At 60.9% G+C, this 18,647-nt stretch overlaps 1 protein-coding gene and 1 pseudogene across 1 annotated transcript; both read left to right on the forward strand.

Moving 5' to 3' along the window:
- Nucleotides 1–634: 634 nt before the first annotated feature.
- On the forward strand, nucleotides 635–7,670 carry LOC106864604 (cathepsin D-like; annotated as a pseudogene).
- A 1,233-nt stretch (nucleotides 7,671–8,903) lies between these two features.
- On the forward strand, nucleotides 8,904–18,264 carry LOC106864586 (voltage-gated potassium channel KCNC3-like; the record flags this gene model as incomplete). Its single annotated transcript, XM_088157569.1, is given in 9 exon segments — nucleotides 8,904–9,213; nucleotides 9,216–9,505; nucleotides 14,621–14,908; nucleotides 14,910–15,207; nucleotides 15,210–15,286; nucleotides 15,288–15,374; nucleotides 15,376–15,393; nucleotides 15,395–15,572; nucleotides 18,051–18,264. Coding segments are annotated over 9 exon segments (1,670 nt in total), but the record flags the coding sequence as incomplete, so codon positions are not given.
- Between the last annotated feature and the right edge of the window lie 383 nt (nucleotides 18,265–18,647).

The raw sequence follows: 18,647 nt of genomic DNA on the forward strand, positions 1-18,647 counted from the left end.
TTGGGGTGGGGCCGGGTCCGTCCCCCCCCCCTCCCCCCCCCGGATGTGGGGGCGGTTTTGGGGTTCCCGCGCCCCCTGAGTCACCCCGCCCCCGCCATTACGTCACCTCGGGGGCGTGGCTTCGTTTGGGGGCGTGGTTGGCAATCCATTTATGGTCAAAGGGGGCGGAGCTTTACAACCGGTTTTTAACCAATGAGGGGGCGTGGCCGAACAACCAATTATGGTCAATGTGGGCGTGGTTAAGAACAATTTAAGGCCGGTGTGGGCGTGGCTAGCGAACCAATTATGGTCAATGTGGGCGTGGCTAAGCGAACCAATTATGGTCAGTGTGGGCGTGGCTAAGTGAGCCAATTATGGTCAATGTGGGCGTGGCTAAGCGAACCAATTATGGTGAATGTGGGCGTGGCTAAACGACCCGATTATGGTTGTGTGGGCGTGGCTAAACAAACCAATTATGGTCTGTGTGGGCGTGGCTTCCACCACATTCCAGAGGGGGCGTGGCCTGATGGGGCTTCCCCCGTCGCTGTCAATGGGAGGGGGCGGGGTTTGGGGGAAGGGGCGGGGCCTGGGGGTTCCCCCCCGGCGCGCGGGGCAGGGGGGGCTCAGAGTGGCCACGGGGGGGCTCGGAGTGGCCATGGGGGGGCTCGGAGTGGCCACGAGGGGGCTCGGAGCGGCCATGGGGGGTCCCAGGATCGGGCCCCTCCTGCTGCTCGTGGCTGGAGCGGGAGCGATGCTGCGGTGAGAGATTTGGGGAGGGGTCTTGGAACACCTGGATCCCCCCAGGTGTGGGGTTTGGGGGGGTTTGGGGTTCCCGGTTACCTGGATGCCCCCAGGTGTGGGGTTTTGGGGGGAGATTTTGGGGTTCCCGGCTACCTGGATGCCCCCCAGGTGTGGGGTTTGGGGGGGTTTTGGGGTTCCTGGGTACCTGGATTCCCCCAGATGTGAGGTTTTGTGGGGGGTTGGGGTTCCCGGGTACCTGGATGTCCCCCAGGTGTGGGGTTTAGGGGGGGTTTGGGGGTTCCCGGATACCTGGATGCCCCCCAGGTGTGGGATTTGGAGGGGTTTGGGGTTCCTGGTTACCTGGATCCCCCCAGGTGTGGGGTTTTGGGGGGAGATTTTGGGGTTCCCGGCTACCTGGGTGCCCCCCAGGTGTGGGGTTTGGAGGGGTTTGGGGGTTCCCGGATACCTGGATGTCCCCCAGGTGTGGGGTTTAGGGGGGGTTTGGGGGTTCCCGGGTACCTGGATTCCTCCAGATGTGAGGTTTTGTGGGGGTTTGGGGTTCCCGGGTACCTGGATCCTCTCTGCTGTGCGTTTGGGGGTGATTTTCCGACACCTGGATTCTTCCAGGTGAGGGTTTAGGTGGGGTTTAAAAAGAGTTTTGAAACTCTCCGGATACCTGGATCCCTCCAAAGTGGGAAGTTTGGGGTTTTCCAGATACCTGGGGACCCCGGGTGGGATTCTGGGGGTGAATTTAGGGGTTCCTTCATACCTGGATCCCCCCAGGTGAGATGTGGGCGGGGTTTGGGGGTTCCGGGACACCTGGATCCCCCCAGGTGAGGTTTTGGGGTTCCGGGACACCTGGATCCCCCCCAGGTGAGGTGTGGGCGGGGTTTTGGGGTTCGGGACACCTGGATCCCCCCAGGTGAGGTGTGGGCGGGGTTTTGGGGTTCGGGACACCTGGATCCCCCCAGGTGAGGTGTGGGCGGGGTTTTGGGGTTCCGGGACACCTGGATCCCCCCAGGTGAGGTGTGGGCGGGGTTTTGGGGTTCGGGACACCTGGATCCCCCCAGGTGAGGTGTGGGCGGGGTTTTGGGGTTCGGGACACCCCGGTTCCGCCCAGGTGAGCCCGGGCGGGGGTGGGAGCCGGTCGGACCCGCTCGGGCCCGGCCCCACCCGCCAGGGCGTGAACCCCTTCCCCCCCCCCCCGTGACCTCTGACCCCCGGGGGTGACTCCAGAATTTGGGGACCCCCCCCTTTAACCCCTCCAACCTCATTAACCCCCCCGAGGTTAATTAATAACCCCTCATTAATTAATTAATGACCTGACCCCCCCCTCGCCAGGCTCCCCCCCTCCTTCCAGCGCTGCGGTGCCAGCCCTTCATTAGCATAATTGGGCTCATTAAGCTCATTAAGCTCATTAGGCTCATTAACTCTGCGGTTAACCCTTCCCTCTCCCCCGCAGCATCCCCCTGGAGAGGGGGCCCTGGGTGCCCCCCAGATTTTGGGGGGCCGGGGGGGGTCCCCGCAGCCGGAGTGGGGGAGGGGCGGCGGCCGCGCCCGCGAGGCTCCACAACTACATGATGTGAGTGGGGGAGGGGGACAGGGACCCCCGGGGGGGGACAGGGCTTGGGGACATTGGGGGGGGGTCACAGGACCTCGGGGACAATGGAATGGGGGGACATTGGGGGGGGTCACAGGGACATTGGGGGGGGTCACAGGGACCTCGGGGGCAATGGAATGGGGGGACATTGGGGGGGGTCACAGGGACATTGGGGGGGGGTCACAGGGACCTCGGGGGCAATGGAATGGGGGGACATTGGGGGGGGTCACAGGGACATTGGGGGGGGTCACAGGGACATTGGGGGCAATGGAATGGGGGGACATTGGGGGGGGGTCACAGGGACATTGGGGACGATGGAATGGGGGGACACTGGGGGGGGGTCACAGGGACCTCGGGGACATTGGGGACACGGGAACAGGGGTGTGACAGTGACAAGGGGACACGGAGGGGGTCCCAGAATCTTGGGGACACAGGGACAGGGTGGGGGGAGTGTTGGGGACATGAGGGGGGGTGGGGGACAGTGACATGGGGGGGTCACGGGGACATTGGGGACACTGGGGACAGGGGCGTGACTGTGACAGGGACATTGGGGACACGGGGACAGGGGTGTGGACAGTGCCATGGGGTGGTCCCTGTCACCATGGGGACACGGGGACAGAGGTGTGACTGTCACAGGGACATGGGGGGGTCACAGGGACATTGGGGGCAATGGAATGGGGGGACATGGGGGGGTCCCTGTCACCTTGGGGACAATGAGGACAGGGGTGTGACAGTGCCCATGAGGGGGTCACAGGGGCCTTGGGGACATTGGGGACAAGGGTGTGATTGTCCCTGAGGGTGGGGGGTGGGGACATCCACACCAGTTTGGGGACACCCGCACCGTTTTGGGGACAGGGGCTGCTGGCGACTCCGGGGGGGGGGGGGGGGGTTCCCAGCCCCTTGGTGACACACAGGTGACACACAGGTGACACACAGGTGACACACAGGTGACGCTCTCTGTGTGTCCCCCTCCCCCCCCCAGGCCCAGTACTACGGGACCATCTCCCTGGGGACCCCTCCCCAAAATTTCCGCGTCATTTTCGACACCGGCTCTGCCGACCTGTGGGTGCCCTCGTCCCGCTGCTGCCTGCTCTACCTGGCCTGCTGTGAGGGGCGGGGCCTGGAGGGGTGGGGCGGGGCGGGGGGCGGGGCCTGGAGGGTAGGGGTGTGACGGGGGTTTGTGGGGTGGGCGTGGTTTTGTTGGGGCGGGGCTTAGTGAGGAGGAGCGAGGTTGATTTACCTGGGTTGGTGGGCGGGGCTTAAAGGGGCGCGGTTTAGGGGGGTTGGGGCGTGGTTTGAGATGAGTGGGCGTGGCCTGGGTGGAGTGGCAGTGTCCGCAGTCTGTGTCAGTGTCCCCACCCGTGTGTGGTCGTGTGTCACTATGTGTGACGTGTGTGACTGTGTGTGACTGTCACCGTGTGTCACTGTCACTGTGTGTGTCACTGTGTGTCACTGTCACCGTGTGTCACTGCGTGTGACCATGTGTCACTGTCACCGTGTGTCACCGTGTGTGTCACTGTGTGTCACTGTGTCCCCCCCGTGTCCCCACGTGTCACCGTGTGTCACTGTGTGTGACCGTGTGTTGCTGTTACTGTGTGTCACCGTCACTGTGTGTCACCGTGTGTCACCGTGTGTGTCACCCTGTGTGTCACCGTGTGTCACCGCGTGTCACCGTGTGTCACCGCGTGTCACCGTGTGTCACCGTGTGTGTCACCGTGTGTGTCACCGTGTGTGTCACCGTGTGACACTGTGTGTGTCACTATGCGTGACCATGTGTTGCTGTCACTGTGTGTGTCACTGTCACCGTGTGTGTCACCGTGTGTCACCGTGTGTCACCGTGTGTGTCACTGTCACCGTGTCCCCCGTGTCCCCCGTGTCACGGTGTCCCCCCCGTGTCCCAGGGCTGCACCCTCACTATCAGCCGCTGCTCTCCTGCACCCACCGCCCCAACGGCAGCGCCTTCGCCATCAGCTACGGCAGCGGCAGCTTGAGAGGGTTCCTGAGCAGCGACACCCTCACGGTGGGCAGGGGTCCCGGGGGGCTGGGGGGATGGGGAGGGTTCCTGAGCAGCGACACCCTCACGGTGGGCAGGGGCCCCGGGGGGCTGGGGAAGGGTCCCGGGGATGGGTCCTGGGGGGGGTTCCTGAGCACCGACACGCTCATGGTGGGGATGGAGAGGAACAGTGTCCCTGTGTCCCTGTGTCCCTGTCCCTGTGTCACTGTCCCTGTGTCCCTGTGTCACTGTCACTGTGTCCCTGTCCCTGTGTCACTGTCCTGTGTCACTTGTGTCACTGTCACTGTCCCTGTGTCACTGTCCCTGTGTCACTGTCCCTGTGTCAGTGTCGCTGTCGCTGTCCCCGCACAGGTGTCCAATGTCTCGGTCCCCAACCAGACGTTTGCCGAGGCCGTGTCTCTGTGTCCCTGTGTCTCTGTGTCACTGTCCCTGTGTCACTGTCCCTGTGTCACTGTGTCAGTGTCGCTGTCGCTGTCCCCGCACAGGTGTCCAATGTCTCGGTCCCCAACCAGACGTTTGCCGAGGCCGTGGCGCTGCCCGGGCTGGCTTTTGCCGCCGCCCGTTTCGATGGCGTCCTGGGCCTGGCGTTCCCCGCGGCCTCGGCGGGGCCGGCGCGCCCCGTGTTCGACAACATGATGGAGCAGGGAATGTTCCGGAACAACGTCTTCTCCTTCCACCTGCGCAGGTACGGCACACCTGGGGACACCGGGGACACCTGGGGACACCGGGGACGCCTGGGGCTGAACACACCTGGGGACACCTGGGAATACCTGGGACACCGGGGACACCTGGGGCTGAACACACCTGGGGACACCTGGGGACCCCTGGGGACACACATGAGGCTGAGGACACCTGGGGGTGCCTGGGAACACCTGGGGATACACCTGGGGCTGGACACACCTAGGGGCTCACCTGGGACCTCCCAAGGAGTGTCCCAAGGGGTGTTTGGGGGGGGCCCCATGGGTGCCCCAGGGGGGGATTTGGGGGTCCCATGGGTATCCCAAGGAGAATCCTGTGGGGATTCGGGGTCCCATGGATGCCCCGGGGGGGATTTGGGGTCCCATGGGTGCCCCAGGGGGGATTTGGGGGTCCCAGACCCCACTGACGCCCCCCGTTCTGCCCCTGGGGTGCAGCGGGGCCTCGGAGGGCGATGGGGGGGAGCTGCTTTTGGGGGGCATCAACGAGGGGCTCTTCGAGGGACCCCTGCACTACATCCCCGTGTCCCGAAAGAGCTACTGGCAGGTGCACATGGACAGGTGAGAGCCCCCCAAATCCCCCCCAAATATCCCCTGGACACCCCCAAAATCCCCTCCCCAAATCCCCCCCAAAATCCCTTCCCAAAATTCCCCAAGACCCCCCAAATTCCCCCTGGATCCCCCCAACCACCCCCGACCCTCCCTGAATTCCCCCCCAGATCCCCCAAATCCCCCCTGATCTCCCCCAAATCCCCTCTGACCCCCTCTAAATAACCCCCAGCCCCCCAAAATTGATCCCCTGACCCCTTTAATTACCCCCTGACCCCTCTAATTGCCCCCTGATCGTCTAATTACCCCCCGACCCCTTTAATTACCCCTGACCCCTTTAATTATCCCTGACCCCTCTAATTGCCCCCTGACCCCTTTAATTACCCCCCGACCCCTCTAAGTGTCCCCAAACGCCCCCCGACCCCTTGAACTGTCCCCAAATCCCCCCTAAACCCCCCCTGACCCCTCTAAGTGTCCCCAAATCCCCCCCTAAACGCCCCCCGACCCCTTGAACTGTCCCCAACTCCCCCCTAAACGCCCCCTGACCCCCTCCCCGCCCCTCCCCCCCAGGCTGTCCGTGGGGTCCCCGGGGGTCGCGGGGTGCCGGGACCCCCCCCTGTGCGGGGGGGGCTGCGAGGCCATCGTGGACACGGGGACATCGCTCATCACCGGGCCCAGCACCGAGGTGGCCTCGCTGCACCGGGCCCTGAGGGGGACCCCCACCATGGGGGGGCAGGTACGGACCCCCCACCCCACCCCCGAACCCTCCCGGGGTCTATTTTGGGTGGGGGGATTGGGGGACACGTTTGGGTGGGGGGTTTTGGGGGTCCCTGGGTGTCCCGCATCCCCCGGTCCCATTGTGGGGGTCCCGGAGTGTCCCCCACCCCTCGGGTCCCATTTTGGGTGGGGTTTTGGGGGTCCCTGAGTGTCTCCCAGGACCCCCGGGGTCCATTTTGGGTGGGGGGCATTGAGGGTCCCTGACTGGGGGGCATTGGGGGTCCTTGAGCGGTGGAATTGGGGGTCCCTGAGTGTCCCCCACCCCCCGCGTCCCATTTTGGGTGGGGGTTTTGGGGAACCCCTTTGAGTGGGGGGCATTGGGGGGGTCCCTGAGTGTCCCCCACCCCCCGGTCCCATTTTGGGTGGGGTTTTGGGGGTCCCTGAGTGTCCCCCACCCCCCCGGTCCCATTTTGGGTGGGGGTCCTCACGGCCTGTCCCCTCCCCCAGTACATGCTGGACTGTGACAAGGTCCCGTCCCTGCCCAACGTCACCTTCGTCCTGGGGGGGAAGGAGTTCACGCTGAGCCCCCAGCACTACGTGCTGCAGGTGGGACCCCCAGTGTCACCTGTGTGTCACCTGTGTGTCACCTGTGTGTCACCTGTGTGTCACCTGTGTGTGTCCCCTGTCACCCTCTGTGTCACCTGTGTCACCCTCTGTGTCCCCCCATCACCCTGTCACCCTTTGTGTCCCCTCGTCCCCCCGCGTCACCTCTGTCACCCCCTGTGTCACCCTCTGTGTCATCCCTTGTCCCCACCTCTCTCCTTGTCCCCCTGTCCCCAGGTTTGTCCCCTTGTCACCCCCCCTCACGCTGTGTCCCTGTCCCCTCCAGGTGTCCATCATGTCCCCTTGTCCCCAAGGCCCCCGTCCATCATGTCCCCATCCCTGTCCCCGTGTCCCGTTGTCCCCCTGTCCCCGTGTCCCTGTCCCCCCTCACGCTGTCCCTGTGTCCCTGTCCCTGTCCCCCCTCACGCTGTCCCGTTGTCCCCGTGTCCCTGTCCCCCCTCACGCTGTCCCTGTCCCCCCAGGTGTCCCTGTCCCCCTGTCCCCGTGTCCCTGTCCCCCCTCACGCTGTCCCCGTGTCCCTGTCCCCCTGTCCCCGTGTCCCTGTCCCCGTGTCCCTGTCCCCCCTCACGCTGTCCCCGTGTCCCCCCAGGTGTCCCAGTGGGGGTCCCCGGTGTGTGTCAGTGGCTTCATGGCCCTGGATGTCCCCCCGCCCTCGGGTCCCCTCTGGATCCTTGGGGACGTTTTCCTCGCCCAGTTCTACGCCGTCTTCGACCGTGACCACGACCGGGTGGGGCTGGCACCCAGCAAGTGACACCCCCGGGGACACCCCTGGGGACACCCTGGGGACACCCCTGGGGACACCCTGGGGACACCCCGGGGACACCCCCGGGGACCCCCGGCTGGGACCACCCAAAATCCGGGGTGGCCGCCACTCCCGGCATGGCTCTGTCACCCCCCGGGGACATCTGGGTCCCCAAGTGCCGCCCTCACCTGGGGCTCACCTGGGCACCGAGGGACACTCCGGACACTTGGGGGGGGGGGGGGGGGGGGGCCCGGGTGACCCCCCCTGGATGTCGGGGTCCCCTTTTGGGGGGCTCCCAAAAATAAAGCTGCTGGTTTGGGGGCTCCTGGTTCTGCTTGATTTCTGGAGGTGGGGGGGGTGACCCCAAGCCACAGTGACACTCCCAGTGCTCCCAGTACATCCCAGTAACCCCACAGAACCCCTATCCTCCTTTGACTTGTCCTCCCAATGCCCCACAACTGCATCCCAGTGCTCCCAGTAAGGCCCAGTGCCCCCCAATTCCCCCCCATTTATGGGCGGGGCCTGAAGGAGGGCGGGGCTTCACTACACGGGGGTGGCGTCTCTGATGTGGGCGGGGCTTTCGTCATGTGGGCGTGGCCTCCCCTCACGACAGGCGTGGTTTCAATGACGGCGGGGTTTTAACTCAGTGTGGGCGTGGTTTCCCTCACGATAGGCGTGGTTTCCATGAAGGCGGGCTTTTCCCCTCACGATAGGCGTGGCCTCCCCTCACGGTAGGCGTGGTCTCCCCCCACCATAGGCGCGATTTCCATTAAGGCGGACTTTTTCCTTCATAGTGGGCGTGGTTTCAACAAAGGTGGGCTTTTCCTCTCACGGTAGGCTTGGTTTCAATAAAGACGGGCTTTTTTTCTTCGTTGTGGGCGTGGCCTCCCCTCACTATAGGCGTGGTTTCAATAAAGGCGGGGTTTCCCCTCACGATAGGCGTGGTTTCAATAAAGGCGGGCTTTTCCTCCTCACGGTGGGCGTGGCCTCCCCTCACTGTGGGCGTGGTTTCAATGAAGGCGAGGTTTCCCCCTCACGGTGGGCGTGGTTTCCCCCCACGATAGGCGTGGCTTCCATAAAGGCGGGGTTTTCCCCCACGCCGTGGGCGTGTCCTCCCCTCAGTGTGGGCGTGTCCTCCCCTCAGTGTGGGCGTGTCCTCCCCTCAGTGTGGGCGTGGCCTCCCCTCAGTGTGGGCGCGTCCCCGCCGCGCATGCGCCCTGCGCTCCCTCCCCGCCGCGCCGGGATGCGGCACCCGCCGTCCCCTCTCCCTCCCCTCGCCCCCTCCTCCTCCTATCGCGACTCTCGCCCCCTCCTCCTGTCGCGCCTGTCGCCATGGGCTGGCAAGCCGAGCGCGACAAAGTGGTGATCAACGTCGGCGGCGTCCGCCATGAGACCTACCGCAGCACCCTGCAGACGCTGCCCGGCACCCGCCTGGCCGGGCTGGCCGAACCGGGCGCCGCCGCCCGCTTCGACTACGACGCCGGAGCCGGCGAGTTCTTCTTCGACCGGCACCCGGCCGTGTTCGCTTATGTGCTCAACTATTACCGCACCGGCAGCTGCACTGCCCGGCCGATGTGTGCGGGCCGCTGTTCGAGGAGGAGCTCGCCTTCTGGGGCATCGACGAGACGGACGTGGAGGCGTGCTGCTGGATGAATTACCGGCAGCACCGCGATGCCGAGGAGGCCCTGGACAGCTTCGAGAGCCCCGAGGGGCCCGGCCCGCCCGAGCCCGCCGAGCCCAAGCGGCTGTGCCTGGAGGAGGGCCGGCCGGCGAGCTGGTGGCGGCGGTGGCGACCTCGGCTCTGGGCGCTCTTCGAGGATCCCTACTCGTCGAGGATGGCCAGGGTGAGGGGCTGAGGGGTTCTAAGGTGGAGTTGGAGAGATTTGGGGGGGGTCGGGAGGGGGATTAAGGCATTTCTGAGGGGGTGTAGGGCATCTCTGAGGGGTTTAGGGCGTTTCTGAAGGGGTTTAGGGGTGATCTAGAGGGGTTTGGGGCAGCTCTGAGGGGGCTTAAGGGGGCTCTAGAGGGATCTGGGGCATCTCTGAGGGGGTTTAGGGTATCTCTGAAAGGGTCTTAAGGGGCTCTGAGGGGGTTTAGGGTGATCTAGAGGGGTTTGGGGCATTTCTGAGGGGGTTTAGGGTGCTCTAGAGGAGTTGGGGCAGCTCTGAGGGGTTTAGAGCATTTCTGAGGGGGTTTAGGGGTGCTCTGAAGGGGTCTTAGGGGGCTGTGAGGGGGTTTAGAGGAGCTCTAGAGGCGTTTAGGGCATTTCTGAGAGGATTTTGGGAGGCTGTGAGGGGTTTAGAGAGATTCTAAAGGGGTTTTGAGCATCTCGGAAGGAGTCTTGAGGGCCTGTGAGGGCTTTAAGGCACCTCTGAGAGAGTTTAAGGGGGCTCTAAAGAGCTTTGGGAAGGTTGGGGGAACTCTAGAGAGAGTTTAGAGCATCTCTGGGGGGGTTTAAGGCAGCTCTGAGGGGGTCTTGGGAGGCTGCGAAGGGTTTAGAGGGATTCTGAAGGTGTTCAGAGCATCTTTGAAGGGCTATGAGGGGGTTTAGAGGCGCTCTGGAGGGGTTTAGGGCATTTCTGAGGGGGTTTGGAGGGGCTGTGAGGGGATTTAGGGGCGTTCTGGAGGGGTTTAGGGCATTTCTGAGGGGGTTTGGAGGGGCTGTGAGGGGGTTTAGGGGCGCTCTGGAGGGGTTTAGGGCATTTCTGAGGGGGTTTGGAGGGGCTGTGAGGGGATTTAGGGCGCTCTGGAGGGGTTTAGGGGCATCTCTGAGGCGATCTTGAGGCGATGCGAGAGTGTTTAAAGGTGACTGAGGGGTTTTAGGGAGGCTCTGAGGGGGAGTTCGGGGGTTGTGAGGCAGTTTAAGGGTGTCTGAGGGGGTTTAGGACGCCTCTGAGGGGATTTCGGGGGTTTAACAGCGCTGTGAGAGGCTTCGGGGGGGCTCCGAGGGGGTCTCTGGATGGGTTATGGGGGGCTCAGGAGGAGCTGCAGGGGATGTGAAGGCGATTAAAGGGGTCTGCAGGGGGGTTTAGGGCTTTTCTGAAGGGGACAGAAAATTTAAAATGCCTCTGAGGGGGATTTAGGAGACATGTGAGGGGTCCGAGGGGGCTTAGAGGGATTTTGGGGGAGTTTCAAGTGAATTAAAGACAACTCTGAGGGGGTTTAGGAAGGATGTGAGGGGTTTAGGGCATCTCTGAGAGGATCTTGGGGGGCTCTGAGAGGGTCTTGGGGGGCTCTGAGGGGTTTTAGAGGGGCTCTGAGAGGGTCTTTGGGGCTCTGAGGGGTTTGGGCCATCTCCGAGTGGGATTTAGAGCGATTCGGAGCAGGTTTAGGAGATTCCAGAGGGGAGTTCAGGTTGTGTGAGGGAGTTCAGGACATCCCCGAGGGAGTTTCGGGGGTGCTCAAGTGGTTTTGAAGGGTGCACGGAGGTCTCTGACGGGGTTAGGGGGGGATGCGAGGGGGTCAAAGGGGTCTGCAGGGCAGTTCAGGGGGGATCTGAGGGGGTCTTGGCCATTTTTGAGGGGGTTTAGGGCATTTTTGAGGGGGTTTAGGGCATTTTTGAGGGGGTTTATGGCATTTTTGAGGGGGTTTAGAGCTCTGTGAGGGGACTAAGACATCCCTCAGGAAGTTTAGGGTGCCTTTGGGGGGGTTTTAGGGGGGCTCCGATGGGGTCTTAGGGGGCTGTGAGGGGTTTAGGGCACCCCTGAAGGGATTGTGGGGGTCTCTGAGGGGGGATTTGGGGGTCTGGGAGGATTTTAAGGCATCTTTGAGGGGGTTTAGGGGGTCTCTGAGAGGGTCCAGGGGTGTCTGGGGGGCTGTGAGGGGTCATGGGGAGCTCTGGCCGGGTTTAGGGGGGGTCTGAGGGGTTTTAGAGCATCTTTGAGGGGGTTTTTTGGGGGGTCTTGAGGGGCTCCGAGGGGGTTCAGGGGTGTCTGAGGGGGATTGGGGGGGGTCTCTGGATGGGGTTGGGGGGGGTCTACGAGGAGGTTTGGGGGGTCTCTGAGTGGGTTTTGGGGTCTGTGAGGGACTTTGGGGTCTCTTGAGGGGTTTTAGGAGTTCTGGGGGGTTTAGGGGAGTCTGAGGGATTTTAGGGGAGTCTGGAGGGGTTTTAGAGGGGTCTGGAGGGGTTTTAGGGGGGTCTCGGGGGGTTTGGGGAGTCTGGGGGGGGTTTTAGCGAAGTCTGGGGGGGTTTTAGGGGTGTCTGGAGGGGTTTTAGGGGGGTCTGGGGGGTTTTAGGGGGATCTGGGGGGGTTTTAGCGAAGTCCGGAGGGGTTTTAGGGGGGGTCTCGGGGGGTTTGGGGAGTCTGGGGGGTTTTAGGGGGGTTTAGGGGGGTCTGGGGGGGTTTTAGTGAAGTCTGGGGGGGTTTTAGGGGGGTTTAGGGGGTTCAGGGGGGCTCTGAGATGCTCGGAGCCTCTGAGGGATCTTGGGGGGGCCCTGATCTGATTTGGGGGGGGGGATCCTTGGGGGTCTCTGAGTGTCCGGGGGAGCGGGGGGGGGGGGGGGGGGGGGTCAAGAACACTGCAGAAATATTTTTTGGGGTGGGGGGATGGGTGGGGGGGGGACACGGACGGGACACACGGGAGGGGAGGGGGTGATGGGAGGACACGGGGATGGGGGAGGGGTCTCCGATGTCCCCGGTGTCCCCCCCGCCCCCCCCTCCCCCCGCAGCCGCTGGCCCCGATCCTGCCGCAGCGGGGCCGGGGGGGGGGGGGGGGAGGTGGGGGGAGAGCAAAGCGGGACCGCACTGCGGTGCCCCCTCCCCCCCCCCCCCAGGCCTGTCCTACATCCCCTCCCCCCCATCCCCAGACCCCCCCCCCCCCCACAGCGTGGCCCTAAATCGCCCCCTCCCCCCCTCCCCCAGCATGGCCTACATCCCCCTCCCCCACCCCAACAGTGTCCCCTGTGTCCCCCCAGACCTAAATCCGCCCCCCCGATGTCCCCCAGACCTAAATCCGCCCCCCCGATGTCCCCCCAACCTAAATCCGCCCCCCCAATGTCCCCCCAACCTAAATCCGCCCCCCCCAGTGTCCCCCAAACCTAAATCCGCCCCCCCAGTGTCCCCTGTGTCCCCCCAGACCTAAATCCGCCCCCCCCAATGTCCCCCAGACCTAAATCCGCCCCCCCCGATGTCCCCAAACCTAAATCCGCCCCCCCCGATGTCCCCTGTGTCCCCCCAACCTAAATCCGCCCCCCCCAGTGTCCCCTGTGTCCCCCCAACCTAAATCCGCCCCCCCAATGTCCCCCCGACCTAAATCCGCCCCCTCAGTGTCCCCTGTGTCCCCCCGATGTCCCCAAATATTTTCCCCCCCTCCCCCTTATGGCCTAAATATTGTCCTGCTCCCCCCCCCCGGTGTCCCCAAAATCTCTGCCCCCCATCCCCGGGGTCCCCAAAAACTCTGCCCCCCCATCCCCGGGGTCCCCCCCATTTTGTGTCCCCCCTCCCTCATTTTTTGGGGGTTCAGCGATTGGAGGGGGGGGGGGTTCAGCCTAATTTGGGGGGGGGTGTCACTAATTCGGGGAGGGGGGGGTCAGGGGATATCAAACCCCCCTCCCCAATTATTCTCTAGGGGTTCAGTGCTTGGGGGTCCCCAATAAATCTGGGGGTCGGGGACCCCCCCCATGAATATGTGGGGGTGTCAATGGTTTGGGGGGGGGGGGGGTCAGAATTGAGAGACCTGGGGACCCCCCAGGGAATTTATGGGGTTCAGTGATTTTGGGGGGATTCAATGGATTTTGGGGGGTCATCAATGGATTTTGGGGGGGTTACCAATGGATTTTGGGGGGGTTACCAATGGATTTTGGGGAGATTATCAATGGTTTTTTGGGGTGTTATCAATGGATTTGAGGGGGTTATCAATGGATTTTTGGGGTGTTATCAATGGATTTTTGGGAGCAGTTACCAATGGATTTTTGGGGGGGTTATCAATGGATTTTTGGGGGGGTTATCAATGGATTTTGGGGTGTTACCAATGGATTTTGGGGGGTTATCAATGGATTTTTTGGGGGGTTGTCAATGGATTTTTGGGAACAGTTACCAATGCATTTTTGGGGTGTTATCAATGGATTTTGGGGGGTTATCAATGGATTTTTGGGGGTGTTATCAATGCATTTTCGGGGTGTTACCAGTGGATTTTTGGGGTGTTACCAATGGTTTTTTGGGGTGTTATCAATGGATTTTTGTGGGGTTATGAATGGATTTTGGGGGTGTTATCAATGGATTTTTGGGAGCAGTTACCAATGGATTTTGGGGGGGTTATCAATGGATTTTCGGGGTGTTACCAGTGCATTTTCAGGGTGTTATCAATGGATTTTTGGGAGCAGTTATCAATGGATTTTTGGGGGTGTTATCAATGGATTTTTGGGGGTGTTACCAGTGCATTTTGGGGGTGTTACCAATGCATTTTTGGGGTGTTATCAATGGATTTTTGGGGGGTTGTCAATGGATTTTGGGGGGTGTTATCAATGCATTTTCGGGGTGTTACCAGTGGATTTTTGGGGTGTTACCAATGGATTTTTGGGGTGTTACCAATGCATTTTCAGGGTGTTATCAATGAATTTTTGGGGGTGTTATCAATGCATTTTCAGGGTGTTATCAATGCATTTTGGGGGTGTTATGAATCGATTTTGGGGGTGTTACCAGTGCATTTTTGGGGGTGTTATCAATGCATTTTGGGGGTGTTATCAATGAATTTTTGGGGGTGTTACCAGTGCATTTTCAGGGTGTTATCAATGCATTTTGGGGGTGTTATCAATGAATTTTTGGGGGTGTTATCAGTGAATTTTTGGGGGTGTTACCAATGCATTTTGGGGGTGTTATCAATGCATTTTGGGGGTCTCAGCACCCCAGTTTCCATTCCCCTCCCCAGTGCTCACCCCGGGGGGGTGGGGGGGTTTTCCCTCCATTGCCATCCCGAGCTCTCACCACCCCACTGATCTCCCCCCTCCCCCCTCCCCACAGTACGTGGCCTTCGCCTCCCTCTTCTTCATCCTCATCTCCATCACCACCTTCTGCCTGGAGACCCACGAGGCCTTCAACCGCGTCATCAACAAGACCGAGACGGTGACCACGGGCAACGAGACGGGCACGCAGGTGGCCGTGGAGGTGGAGACCGAGCCCTTCCTCACCTACGTGGAGGGGCTGTGCGTGGTGTGGTTCACCTTCGAGTTCCTCATGCGCGTCAGCTTCTGCCCGGACAAGCGCGACTTCATCAAGAGCAGCCTCAACATCATCGATTTCGTGGCCATTTTTACCTTTTTACCTGGAGGTGGGGCTGCGGGGTTTGTCCTCCAAAGCGGCCAAGGACGTGCTGGGTTTCCTGCGGGTCGTTCGCTTCGTCAGGATCCTCCGAATCTTCAAGCTCACCCGGCATTTCGTGGGGCTCCGCGTGCTGGGCCACACCCTGCGGGCCAGCACCAACGAATTCCTGCTGCTCGTCATTTTCCTGGCCCTGGGCGTGTTGATTTTCGCCACCATGATCTACTACGCCGAGCGCATCGGCGCCGACCCCGACGACGTCACCGGCAGCCGCCACACCTACTTCAAGAACATCCCATCGGCTTCTGGTGGGCCGTGGTCACCATGACGACGCTGGGTTACGGTGACATGTACCCCATGACCTGGTCCCGGCATGTTGGTGGGCGCCCTGTGCGCCCTGGCCGGCGTCCTCACCATCGCCATGCCCGTGCCCGTCATCGTCAACAACTTCGGCATGTTACTACTCGCTGGCCATGGGCCAAGCAGAAGTTGCCCAAGAAGAAGAACAAACACATCCCCAGGCCCCCCCAGCCCGGCTCTCCCGGTTACGGCTCGCCGGGCTCGGCTCCCAACGCTCCCGGCAGCCCCCGTGGCACTCGCAGGGCCCCGGCTTGCCCGCTGGCCCAGGAGGAGGTGGTGGAGATCAACCGGGCCGGTGAGTGGGGGGGGGTCCCCAAAAATTGAGGGGTGGGGGGGGGACGGGGGGGGGGGGGGTTTAGAGGGGGTTGGTGGGGTTGGGAGGAGTTTTGGAGGGGTTTGGGATGGGTTAGAGGGGTTTTGGGTGGGTTTAGTGGGTTTTGAGGTGGGCTAGAGGGGTTTTGGGGTGGGTTTAGTGGGTTTTGGGGTGGGTTAGAGGGGATTTAGAGGAGTTTTGGAGAGGTTTGGGGTGGGTTAGAGGGGTTTTGGGGGAGTTTTGGAGGGGTTTGGGGTGGGTTTAGGGGGTTTAGGGGGAGTTTTGGAGGGGTTTAGGGTGGGTTAGAGGGGTTTTGGGGGAGTTTTGGAGTGGTTTAGGGGGAGTTTTGGAGGGGTTTGGGGTGGGTTTAGTGGGTTTTGAGGTGGGTTAGAGGAGTTTTGGGGTGGGTTTTAGTCGGTTTTGGGGGAGTTTTGGAGGGTTTTGGGGTGTGTTTAGTGGTTTTGGGGTGGGTTAGAGGGTTTTGGGGGAGTTTGGGAGAGGTTTGGGGTGGGTTTAGGGGGAGTTTTGGAGGGGTTTGGGGTGGGTTTAGTGGGTTTTGGGGAAGTTTTGGAGGGGGTTTGGGGTGGGTTAGAGGGGATTTAGAGGAGTTTTGGAGGGGTTTGGGGTGGCTTTAGTGGGTTTAGGGGGAGTTTTGGAGGGGTTTGGGGTGGGTTTAGTGGGTTTTGGAGGGGTTTGGAATTGGTTAGAGGGGTTTTGGGGAAGTTTTGGAGGGGTTTGGGGTGGCTTTAGTGGGTTTTGGGAGTTTTGGAGGGGTTTGGGGTGGGTAAAAGGGATTTAGGGCTGTTTTGGAGGGGTTTAGGGTGGGCGTGGGTGGGTTTTAGGGGGGTTAGTGGGGTTGGGAGGAGTTTTGGAGAGATTGGGGTGGGTTTAGGGGGTTTTGGGGGAATTTTGGAGGGGTTTGGGGTGAGTTTTAGGGGGTTTGGGGTGGGGATAGTGGGATTTAGGGGAGGTTGGAGGGATTTTGGGGGGAGGTTTGGGGGGAATTTGATGAATTTTGGGGATCTGGGTCGGGTTTGGAGGGGATTTGGGTAGAATTTGGGGTCAGTTTGGGAAGAATTTGGGGGATTTTGCAGGGTAGCCCCGGATTTTGGGCAGGTTTGAGGGAATTTTGGTGGATTTTGGGGGGTACAGATGGATTTGGGATGGGTTTGGGCTGAGTTTAGGGGATTTTAGGGGATTTTGGTGGAGTTTGAAGATTTTGGGGAGCCTTGGGTGGGTTTCAGGGTGGTTTGGTGGATTTTGGGGGGAATTTTGGTGGATTTGAGGGTGGTTTGATGGATTTTAGGGGGAAATTTGGATTTGTGGAGGGCTTGGTGATTTTGGGAGGAATTTTGGGGCGGGTTTGGGAGATTGGTGGATTTGAGGAGTGGTTTTGGTGTATTTTGGAGGTTTTGGTTTATTTTAGGGATATTTTTGAGGCATTTTATGAGGGTTTGGGACTTTTTGGGGGGATTTGGGGGAGAGTTTGGGGTATTTTGGTGGGGTTTGGGTGAATTTGGGGTATTTTGGGAAGTGTTACAGATATTTTGAGAGGAGTTTGGTGCGTTTTGGGGAGAATTTGGGTGAATTTGGTGCATTTTGGGGGGAGTCTGGGGTATTTTTGGCTACTTTGGAATATTCGGGACATATTTTAGGTGAACGTTTGGTGCATTTTGGGGGAGTTTAGGTGAATTTGGGATATTTTAGGGTATCTTGGGGGTATTTTGGGGCAGTTTGGGATATTTGTGTCTACTTTGGAATACTCAGGGTATATTTTAGGTGAAGTTTAATGCATTTTGGGGGTATTTTGGGAGATTTTTGGCTATCTCGTGGGTATTTTGGGCCATTTTGGGGTATCTTGGGGGTATTTTGGGATATTTTGGGGGGTATTTGGGGATATTTTGGGGTATCTCGGGGGTATTTTTGGATTTTTGGGATATTTTGGGATATTTTGGAGTATCTCGTGGGTATTTTGGGGTATTTTGGGGGTATTTTGGATATTGGGGGTACCTCGGGGTATTTTGGGTTATTTTGGGGGTATTTTGGGGTGTTTTGTGTCTGCTTTGGAATACTCAGAACATATTTTAGGTGAAGTTTGATGCATTTTGGGGGTATTTTGGGATATTTTTGGCTACCTTGGGGGTATTTTGGGCTATTTTGGAGTATTTTGGGGGTATTTGGGGATATCTTGGGGTATTTTGGGATATTTGGGGTTATTTTGGGGATATTTTGGGGTATTTTGTGTCTGCTTTGGAATACTCAGAGCACACTTTAGCTGAAGCTCGCTGCATTCTGGGGGACGCTTTTAGGCCGAGTTTTAACACGTTTAGGACAAACCCTGAGTTATTGGAGGGGCTCCCCCCATATCGAGGGGGGCTCCCCCCATTCCGGGGGGGGGTTCCCCCATTTCGGGGGGGGTTCCCAGCCCAATTTTGGGTGCCCCCCTCCCCTGCCCCACAGAATCCCGTCCCAACGGGGAGGCGGGGCGGGCGGCGCTGGCACAGGAGGATTGTCCCCCCATCGACCAGCCCCTGTCCCCCGAGGAGCGCGGGGGGGCCCCCCAAAATTCCTCGGGGGCCGGGGGGGGCCGGGAGCGCTGCGGCAGGGACAGGGCCTGCTTCCTGCTGGGCCCCGACTACGCGCCCCCCCCCGAGGGACCCCTGCGCAAAGGTGGGTGCTGGGAACCCCCCCGGGGCACCCCAAAATCCTGGGGGGTGAGATGGACCCACCCTGGGTACCCCAAAATTCTGGGGGGTGAGATGGACCCACCCCTGGGCACCCCAAATTCTGGGGGGTGAGATGGACCCACCCCGGGGCACCCCAAATTCTGGGGGTGAGATGGACCCACCCCTGGGCACCCCAAAATTCTGGGGGGTGAGATGGACCCACCCCTGGGCACCCCAAATTCTGGGGGGTGAGATGGACCCACCCCTGGGCACCCCAAAATCGTGGGGGGTGAGATGGACCCACCCCTGGGCACCCCAAAATTCTGGGGGGTGAGATAAACCCACCCCGGGGCACCCCAAAATTCTGGGGGGTGAGACGGACCCACCCTGA

Source organism: Sturnus vulgaris, unplaced genomic scaffold (assembly GCF_052056855.1).
Source record: "Sturnus vulgaris isolate bStuVul1 unplaced genomic scaffold, bStuVul1.hap1 Scaffold_1101, whole genome shotgun sequence".
Classification (NCBI taxonomy): domain Eukaryota; kingdom Metazoa; phylum Chordata; class Aves; order Passeriformes; family Sturnidae; genus Sturnus; species Sturnus vulgaris.